The 10,935-nt window shown below is 50.2% G+C and overlaps 1 protein-coding gene across 1 annotated transcript; it reads left to right on the top strand.

The window, feature by feature from the left end:
* The first annotated feature begins 3,496 nt into the window (after positions 1–3,496).
* On the top strand, positions 3,497–4,138 carry LOC135394120 (uncharacterized). Its single transcript, XM_064624642.1, has one exon. The coding sequence runs from the start codon at positions 3,497–3,499 to the stop codon at positions 4,136–4,138; it is 642 nt and encodes a 213-aa protein (XP_064480712.1).
* Positions 4,139–10,935: the final 6,797 nt, after the last annotated feature.

Genomic DNA, 10,935 nt, shown 5'->3' on the forward strand with positions numbered 1-10,935 from the left:
TCCTGAATTTTTCCAACTACCCCCTGTAATTCATGATATTTCCTGATACAGCTTGGCCACCAATGCATATCCCCATAGATATGTATCCATAAAGATATATCCCCCCCCCCCCCCGGCCGAGTGGGCTAAGGCGTCCGCTCGTTGGTGGTAACCAAGGTCGTGCTGAAGACTGGGAGGTGGTGGGTTCGAATCCTACCACCGGCTGTGCTGTCTGAGGTTTTCCCTGGGTTTTCCGAAGACTTTCCAGACGAATGTCGGCACAGTTCCCCCTGAAGTCGGCCCAGGACGCATACTAACCCCCCTGTCCCCCACTCCTTCCTGCTATCCTCTCTCCGTCTGTTCACGTCTGTACGTCGCTCATAGCCACAGTTGCTTCGCGGCGCTAACACCCAATCAAAAAAAAAAATATATATATCCCCCCTACGGTTCGCTCCACTCGAAATCACGCAGACATCTTATCACTCCGGGTACCGTATTTTGGCTTCTATGCGCATTGATGATAGTGCCAGCTGCAACAATAGTGAGTTTCAGTATACCGTTGATAAGGTTATCGTGCCTATCGGAACCAAAATCAGTGGTGGGTGACTCAGAATCTTACCCACTGATTGGTTCCGGTTGATACGGTTCCACGCAAGCCTCGTTATCAACGGTCTGCTAAAACCCTCTAATGACAAAGAAGACATTATCGTTGCTCTTCGGTGCTTATACGAGTTGCGCAAAGGACTGAAAGCTGATACCTGCCGTTTGAATTCAGCATGACAGAGCCGCGACGATGTGGCAAGGGAAAAAACTTGCCAAGGTACGGGGCACAAAAGTCAACTTGCACGGCAAATCGCCACCAGTCCGAACAATTACACGGCAACAGTCACCTACGAGCACTGCTGCTAAAGTCTGAGGAAAAGACATCATAGATGAAAGTACACATCCGTTACGAAACTGTTTGAATTTCGCTGTTCATGGTAATCAACCAATTTTTCGCGAAGTGCAGCACGCATAGATAAGTCCATCATTCGCTTACACGTCTACCTGCAAGAAATGACCCACAGTCTCCTTCTGAAACATTGCGTCACTCACCAGCTTCTTTGAGAAACTTAAAAAGTGATCTTTCTGCAACCCCGATGATGGCAGGGGCATCCAAGGAATACAGCACAAAAAGTCACTGGTGTATTCTGCATAGCGAAGCCATTATCAACGACCTATACTAGGCCCTTGTACAGGGATTTTAACCGCAAAATTTGGAAAAGGCGCCGACAGAGCCCTTAAAAGCGGGCGAAACCCTTTGTATCATGGTGCCAAAGGCATATTCGACACGGCTTATGCTACTGCCCCACTTGTTCTTCCCACTGGTATTGTAACGGAGGCGACCGCAAAATCCGTAAAAGACCGCAGCAGAGTCCTTTAGAACGGGCGAAACCTCTTTAATCATGGTTCCAAACAGATATTATCAACGGCTTAGGATGCACTTCTACAGGGATTGCAACAGAATCGACCACCAAATTCGGAAAAGGCAGCAGCAGTGTCCTTTAAAACGTACGAAACCCCTTGTATCACGGTACCAAAGGCATATTCATGACGGCTTACGCTATGCCTTTCTACAGGGATTGTGCAAGAGGGGACCGCAAAATTCGGATACGGCTGCAGCAAGGCCTTCTAAAACGGGCGACACTCCCTGTATCATGGAGCGAAAAAAAGAAAGTTATCAGTGGCTTGTGCAATGCTATTCTGCTGTAGTTATAACACAGACGATCGCCAAATTCGAAAAACGTGGCAGTTGAGCCCTCGTAAACGAGCAAAACCCCTTGTGTCATGCTGCCAAAGACTTATTATCAACAACTTATACTATGCCACTCTACCGAGATCATAACACAGGCGACCGCAAATATCGGAAAAGAATGCAGCGTAGCCTTTCAAAACGAGCGAGGCCTCTTGTATCATGCTGCCAATGCATATCACCAATGGCTGATGCGATGCCCTTCTACTGGGATTGTAACAGAGGCTACCGCAAAATACACAAAATGCGGGAGCAGAGCCCTTTAAAACGGTCGACGCCCCTTGTGTCATAGTTCCAAAGTCGCAGCGTACGTATTCGCGTACGTATTCGCAGCGGTTTATGCTATTGCCATTCTACCGGAATTATAACGAACGCGGCCGCAAACTCCATAAATGGTTCCAGCGGAGCCCTTTAAAACGGACAAAAGCCCCTTTAATCATGGTGGCATACATTTTACACACATATAAAGACGCGACGACTTATGTAATGCCCCCTCCTGTGATTGCATCGGAAAGCACCGCAAAATTTGGAAAAGGCGGCAGCAGGGCCCTTTACGATGACTCAAATGACTTGTATCATGGTGCCAAAAAGATACTATGAACAGCTTGTACTGGAATAGTAACAGAGGATACCGCAACGTTCGGCAGCAGATCGACTGCTTTAAAACTTTCTAAACTCCTTTAATTGTGCACCACCCTGCACCCTGAGAGGTCGCGCTTGACAAAATCGCGTCCAAAACGGCACTCGAAATGGAAAAATGGCCAGTTTCGTCAACTTCGGGGCTTAATATCATTTGATATAAAAATAATATTAAAGGTGTCCTAAGCTGATTTTGTAACATGTATATGTCAAAGTAAGATCACGGGGTTTGAACCCCGTATCCTGTTCCCCTGTTGCACCCTGAGAGGTCGCGTTTGACAAAATCACTTCCAAAACGGCGCTAAAAATGACCAAATGGCCAATATCGTCAACTTCGGGGCTTAATATCATTTGATATAAAGATATTATAAAAGATATCCTAAGCTGATTTTGTAGTGCGTATATGAGAAAGTAAGATCACGGGGTTTGGACCCCGTACCTTGTTCCCCTGTTGAACCCTGAGAGGTCGCGTTTGACAAAATGACTTCCAAAACTGCACTCAAAATGGCCAAGTGGCCAATTTCGTACTTCGGGGCTTAATATCATTTGATATAAAAATAATGTTAAAGATGTCCTAAGCTGATTTTGTAGTATGTATATGAGAAAGTAAGATCCCGGGGTTTGGACCTCGTACCTTGTTCCCCTGTTGCACCCTGAGAGGTCGCTTTTTTACAAAATCGCTTCCAGAACGGCACTCAAAATGGCCAAGTGGCCAATTTCGTCATCTTCGGGGCTTAATATCATTTGATATAGAAATAATATTAAAGAGGTCCTGCGCTGATTTTGTAATACGTATATATGAAAGTGAGATCACGGGGTTAGAACCCCGTATCTTCCCGTGTTGTACCCTGAGAGGTCACATTTGACAAAATCGCTTCCAAAACGGCACTCGAAATGTTTTAGTTTCGATAAAGTTTATCAGCTTTATCAAGTTGTATAGTTTTGTGGCGGCGCTGAAGACGATCGCACCATCCGTACCACACGCACTTCTTCTCGCACCTTTTCCGGTGCGTGCACAACTTCGATTCCTGTCCGGCTCCGGTGAACAGCACCGTTCTCAGGCTGCAGTCTCGAAAATAAACTCCGATGGCTTCCCCTCAAGCTGGTGACCCGAACGCGAACCTTACCCCTTCTGCTTCGCCGTCAGCGGTACCTGCCTCTTCAGTCAGCCCGGCATTAAGCATCTCGGCTTCCACGCAAGTCCGTCTCCCCCCATTCTGGGCCCATGATCCCCTCCTCTGGTTTGTCCAGGTGGACAATTTCTTCCACATGCAACATATTGCATCAGAAACCACCAAGTACCAGAACCTGGTTGAAAGTCTTTCCCCGTCCGCCGCCGCTGAGGTTTGGGACATTCTCCTCGCGCCGGCGGCAGACAAACCCTATTCAGTCCTCCGGGACGCTCTCGTTAAACGGCTCATGTCATCCCAGGAGCACCGTTTGCAGCAGGTGCTTTCATCTGAAGAGCTCGGTGATCGTCGGCCCACTCAATTTCTCCGCCATCTGCAGTTCCTTCTTGGCGACAAGGCATCATCTATTCACCCTGCTATCCTCAAGGAACTTTTCCTCCACAGACTCCCTCCTCATGTACGTGTGTCATTAGCAGCATCGGGCGCCCTGTCCCTCTCAGAGCTAGCAGAACTCGCTGACCGCGTCCTGGACATTGCCCCTCCCACCCTCGCCGCGATGCCCTGCAATCCGCAATCTGATGATACCGAGCTCGCCTAGCTGCGCCAGGAAGTTGCGCGCCTCACCAAACTTGTCTCACACCTGTCGCAGCAGCGCTTCCCGAACCGCGGGGCAAGCCCCTCACGGCGCACACCTTCGCCGGCGCGTCGCTTGCAGTCCCCCACGCGCTCCCGCCGCACTTCACCACCGGCCTCCACCTACTGTTGGTACCATCACATATTCCGCAACCGCGCTCGTCGCTGCCAGCAGCCCTGTACTTGGCCGTCGGGAAACGGCCTGGGCGATGATTAACGGCGGCTAGTGATTCCCACCCCCCTGAGTGCCATCTCTTTTTCGTCACGGACAAGATTTCCGGCACCCGTTTTCTCGTGGATATTGGTGCCGAAGTCAGTATTATTCCGGCGACGCCATTCTACAAAAGAACTCGGCAGCAAACCTCTCCACGCCCGGCCATCAACTCATCCTCCATTGCCACGTACGGCCAAAGTTCGGTCACCATCGACATTGGCCTTCACCGCCGCTTTCAGTGGTTATTTTGGATTGCCACTATCGGTCATGTTATCCTTGGAGCCGATTTCCTCCGCCACTTTGGACTCCTTGTCGACGTCGCCCGCCGCCGACTTGTTGACGCCAATACACACCTTACTGTTCACGGCGTTGCCACCGCATTGCAGCCGTTGCACCCCACTTTCGTTCCGGCTCCCGCCTCGTCTGTTTTTGAAACGATACTTCATGAGTTTCCCGGTATCACTCGTCCACCTAACGTCAACAGCCCGGTCAAGCACCATGTCACACAATTCATCACGACAACGGGCCCGCCAGTACACTTCAGCCCACGGCGACGCGCTCCAGAACGCCTTAACGTCGCCTGCGCGGAGTTTGAACATCTCCTACAAGTGGGTTTTGCCCAACCTTCGTCAAGTCCATGGTCATCCGCATTACACATGGTCCCTAAAAAGACCGGCGACTGGAGACCATGTGGCGACTACCGCGCGCTCAACAACGTGACAGTTCCTGATCGATATCCCTTGCCGAACATACAAGATTGCACGGCCCATCTGCACGGATGCACTACCTTCAGCAAGGCTGATCTCATCAAAGCATATCATCAGATTCCGGTTGAGCCCTCCGACATCCCAAAAACCGCCATCACCACACCATTTGGTTTATTTGAGTACCTGAGGATGCCATTTAGTCTGCGAAACACTGCACAGACATTTCAGATATTCATTGACGAAGCATTGCGAGGCCATCCCTTCTGCGTTGCGTATCTCGACGACTTGCTCATCGCCAGCGCCGATGAGGAACAAAACCATGATGCACCTCCGTCAACTTTTTCCGTCGTCTTGACGAGTACGGCATCGTCATAAATCCTACCAAGTGCCAGTTTGGCGTGTCCGAGCTGGACTTCCTCGGACACCGAGCAGCCGCCGCAGGAATTTGTCCCCTCGACAGCAAGATTGAAGCAGTCCGGAACTTCCCCCAGCCCACCACCAAACGCAAGCTGCGTGAGTTCCTTGGACTGGTCAATTTCTACCGGCATTTCATTCCCGGTTGCTCGGCCATCGTACACCATCTGGAAGCGATGCTTTCTTCTGCTGCGCCGCGTACCACCCTCGACTGGACACCTTCGGCCATCGAAGATTTCAGCGCCATCAAAGCCGCATTGGCGAAGGCCTCGCTCCTTGTATATCCAATTCCAGGTTCTCCAACATGCCTGATGGTGGATGCTTCCAGTATTGCTTTAGGAGCTGTCCTTCAACAGAAGTTGCATGGCGTCTGGCAACCCATTTCACGTAAGCCCAAACCACCGGAGACACGGTACAGCACTTTCGGCAGAGAGCTGCTCGCCATCTATAGTGCTGTACGTCATTTCCAACATTTCTTGGAAGATCGTAACTTATTCGCGTGCACTGACCACGAGCCGCTCACCTCAGCCATTACGTCGAACTCTACCAACCGCTCACCGCGCGAAGCTCGCCATTTATCCTTCATCGGCGAGTTCACTTCCGACATCAGGGACGTCAGCGCCAAGGATAACCCCGTCGCTGACGCGCTTTCACGAATCTCCGTGGGTGCCCTTACCTTTCCCTGCACTGCTACTCCCTCCATGGATGACATCGCTGCCTCTCAAGATACCGACCCTGAATTACTCACCCTTCGATCGTGAACCTCCACTCCGCTCCGCTTCGACGACATCATCCTACCGCACTCCTCTAGACCTGTGGCTTGTGACACCTCCACCGGCACGCCACGTCCTTATATCCCTCTTTGGTACCGCAAGCTTATATTCGACGTTCTCCACAACCTATCCCATCCCAGCATCCGAGCGACCCAACAGCTCATCACCAGCAGATACATCTGGCCGGGCATCAATCGCGACATCAGACACTGGACCCGCGCATGCATCCCGTGCCAGCGTGCCAAAGTTCATCGGCACACACATCCGCCCACCGGGCAGTTCCTTCCACCTGACGCTCGTTTCAGCCACGTCCGCCTGGACATTGCAGGGCCCCTAACCCCCAGCAACGGTTACTCTTACATCCTCACCTGCATCGACCGCTTTACTAGCTGGCCCGAAGCGACCCCCATTTCCAACATCACTGCCGACACCGTCGCGCAAGCTTTCGTCGCAGGGTGGATCAGCCGCTTCGGGGTGCCCGCCACAATTACAACTGACCGCGGACGTCAGTTCGAGTCGGCGCTCTTCAACAGACTCTTGCGAACAATCGGCTGTAGGCGCGTCCGAACTACCGCGTACCACCCCATGGCCAACGAGCTCGTGGAAAGGTTGCACCGACAACTCAAGTCAGCCATCCGTGCCTATCCGGCTGGAGAGTCATGGACGGAGATTCTTCCTTTAGCCCTCCTTGGCATCCGCACCGCCATCAAGAAGGATATGGGCTGCACTGTTTCCGAGGTGGTGTACGGCACATCCCTCGGCGATTTTTTCCCGTCATCCCCCTATCCGCCCCCTGACTATACCACGTACGTCAACCGCCTCAGTTCCGCCATGCATTCTCTCCGCCCTCCGCCGTCACGCAACTCGCAGCCGCGGTCCATCTACGTGCCGGCAAAGTGGAGACCGCCTCGCATGTCTTCATCCGCAAAGACTCCGTGCGGGTCCCCTCCAGCCACCCTATGAAGGCCCATACCACGCGCTTGCTCGCTCGGAACACCACTTCACCGTCCAACTCCGTCGACGACAGGACGTCGTCGCGAAGGCAAGACTGAAGCCTGCCTTTCTAGACCAAACCAAAACCACCCTTCTCGTGCCTCCAGCTGGGCGCCTCTGCTACCGCCGGAACGCCCCCGCAGGGTTCACTGGGCGCTTCCGCTTCTCCGGGTGGGGGGCTCCTGTGGCGGCGCCGAAGACGATCGCACCATCCGTACCACCCGCACTTCTTCTCGCGCCTTTTCCGGTGCGTGCACCACTACGATTCCTGTCCGGCTCCGGTGAACAGCACCGTTTTCCGGCTGCAACCTCGAAAATAAACTCGGATGGCTTCCCCTACGTTTCATATAAAAGCGATATAAAATACAAAACGGTATCATTTGTATATTACTCACTCAACATAAAGTTGTCTATTCTGTCAGACCTTTGGTGTTCTGGAAAAAATGACCGTTCGCCTTTCGAACTCCTTCAGACCGGCCGTACAGTCTAAGCGCATGCGTATTACGATAATACTGGGACTTAGTCCGTAGAACGCCTAGGAGGGGAACCCTGTCTGAGTCGCAACTTTGAAGGCACTGGGTGTGTCAGGATTAACACTCACACATCGTGCCGTGGTTGGTATGTGGCCTGGAGGACGTAGGCGACAGGACGTAGGAAATAGGCAATGACATTTCCAAAATTTGACTGTCTTTGTCGAAAAATCGTAGTCTAAACATGGTAGCTGTGCAAAAATCGACGGAATCCCCATAGGCGCAATGCATTAAAGTTCATCTGGCCAGGGTGCACTATGTTTATATTCTGCTAGCGTCTTTCGTGTCTCCAGGGTTCTTTACATGGTGTTCTTCTCTATTAGACGATGACATCGTAAAAATTGTATTCTGTTTTGCTGTTAATTGGCACAAACACTGTCTCCCATTGAATTCACATCCTGTAAGGCCGCTTCCCGCATAGCGGCTGAGCGTAGTGGCGGAGTGCGCCGGGGGGTGGGGGGGGTGGGAGGGGGGGGTGACCGCGAATTTTGGGATTGCTATCGACCAGGGTGTCATTCTCTCTTCGTTGACTTCGTTAGAGCTTTTGACGGTGTCAACCACGAAATTATTCTCTCTAAATTAGCCCGGTATGGGATCACAGGAACTGCGGTTGGTCTAATTGCTAGTTACCTTGAAACCGGCCTCCCATCGTTAGGTGTCAGGAGGCTTCCTGTTCCAGTTTCTAATATGGGTAGGCCACAGGAATCCATACTACGTTAGCTTCTGTTTCTACCGAATATTAACGACCGCCCTGAGCACACTGAATTTTGTGAAGCATTTTTGCATGTAAATGACACTACGTCAGTGTCAACTGGTAAGGACATGGATGATCTATCGTTAAAATTAGGTAATCTCGTTTATTGGTGTCATACTAATAAATTAGAGTTAGACGCAAATAAATAAAACAGTGTCCATGAGTTTTCATTCTGATAAGCATAATGTCGTCTCGCCCACATCATTAGCCCTTCTGGGAAGTTCATTACAATTTCGTCACAAAACTATATTTTTAGGAGTCGTGCTTGACCGACATCTCCGTTTTACATTGCACATTAATCATATTATCCGGATGATTTCAAATGGTATAGGTGTTCTTGTGGGAACACAGAAGTTTTTGCCATCGTCTATCTCACTCAATTCATATTATGCCCTTATGCATTCCCACTTATCTTACTGCGCTCCTGTTTGAGGCTTAACAGACAAAACACATCTCTTAGGATCACGTTTGGTTGGCCATTTTTCTCCCATGTCCCATATCATACGACATTCGTATCCTTAGAGTTCACGACATAATTTCCTATCGTGTACTCAACTTGACACGCCGCATCTTAAACCTTAATCTTATCTTGCCAAAAAGTCATTTTTAGTCACCCCAGTTCGAACCAACGCAGGAGGGCTGGAGTGGCTTGTAGGTTGAACCTAGCTGTGGTGAAAACAAACTACGGGAGGCTATCATTTTTGTTTCGATGAGTCTGTGAGTGGAACCAAAAGTCTCATGATAACAAGCATCCGTAATTTTTCTTTGTTTAAAAAATCGAGTGAGGCTTGTATCAACCCGTAATGCACTTTAATCTGTCTGGTCCGAGTAGTTATGTCTTGAATTCAATTTATCTGTCCTGGTTTTGTTTGTTTTTCTTTGTCTTATTGCATCGTACCTTTTAGCGTTACCTAGCTCCTGACTGGTGCTCTATTGACAATTAGATAATTTTTACCAACGAACTTTTAACCGGGATTTTCCCTCTGGTTCATAACAGGTCAATGTTAACTGAAAGCATTATGCGCATAAAGGAAATAAAACGATTGATTGATTCGTCGGTCGGTCGGTTTAAAACTGTTGGCATAATTCACCATGAGATTCACCTACGCAAAAATGCACCAAGTCCGGCGAATCGGCTGATGATGGTAGCGGTCCACAAACGCTGTTGTACGCGCCCTTTGTGATTGATATTTTTGCAATCGCCGCCCCACATGGCGAGTAGTGCGGATTTCGTGTCTTGTCTAGGTCACAGAATTGCCCGTAATCAGGTATGGGCACTATTTAAATACATTATAATTAAAATAGTATTTGATATATAAATACATGGATTGATGTTCTGTATTTAAACACATACTTAAAATTATTTAGAATTCTATTGACATACAAATGTCCGGATATTTATTTTTGCATATAATTTATAAATAATCCTAACTACGCAACGTACTGACTCATATCTTAAAGTTACCCTGCATTTGATCTTTCGGTAAGAAGGGCAAAGTAAGTTTTGGAAAGCCGCGCAGTTATGCTGTGTTTTCCCAAGCGCGTACATGCGAGAAGCCATTTTAGATGGTGAGTTTTTCACTGTTGTTGCTGACACGGTCGGGACTACCCGACTACCTCTTTGTACGAAGCATCTTCGTCAAATGTAATACGAGCCTTTCACCATGGGCACTTGTGGGCAGGTGCCCTTCTCTGCGAATCTAATTCTACACACACATAAATGGGATGATGATGTGGTGGATCATTCCCCGCCGTTAATGCGCTACACTGCCCTATTGCGCTTGTGAAATGGATGAGAAAGTCATGATGATGGAAAGGTGTCCTATTAGAGTGCGTCCATTAGTCCAGTGCTGGAGAGGAACTCAGCAACAGCTCGTGGGCCTTGCATCAGATGTGAGGGGTCCGACCATGGCCCGAGAATTTCGGCGAAGTCGAACTGGCGTTGACGGACGCGTTGGACAGCTGTTTCCAAGAAGGCGCGCTCGCTATCGTACTGTCCGCAGACCAGGAGGACGTGATGGAGGACACCGTGCACGTGGAACAGAGTCTAGACGCGCCGACACCGAGGAGGTGCTTGAAAGGCGGTGTAAAAGCCACATGAAGTCTCATGCTGCGGAGACTGCGGTAAAGGAGCGCCGCATTCGGCGGGGGAGAGTAAGGGATAATGGTGGGGTGAACGGTGTGAAGCAGAGAGTGGGTTGTGATGTGACGTTGCCATTGAGACTGCATCATGGCGCCAGTGAGGCTTGGGCCGAGGTAACGGCGATCCCCCCGAGAGAAGATGATGGGGACACGCCGGGTGTACTGGTGCGCGCCCGCGGCTGTTCGATGCGTCCTCGTTTCCGCTGATGCCCACATGACCCGGGAAGACGATAGA

Source organism: Ornithodoros turicata, chromosome 1 (assembly GCF_037126465.1).
Source record: "Ornithodoros turicata isolate Travis chromosome 1, ASM3712646v1, whole genome shotgun sequence".
Lineage (NCBI taxonomy): Eukaryota > Metazoa > Arthropoda > Arachnida > Ixodida > Argasidae > Ornithodoros > Ornithodoros turicata.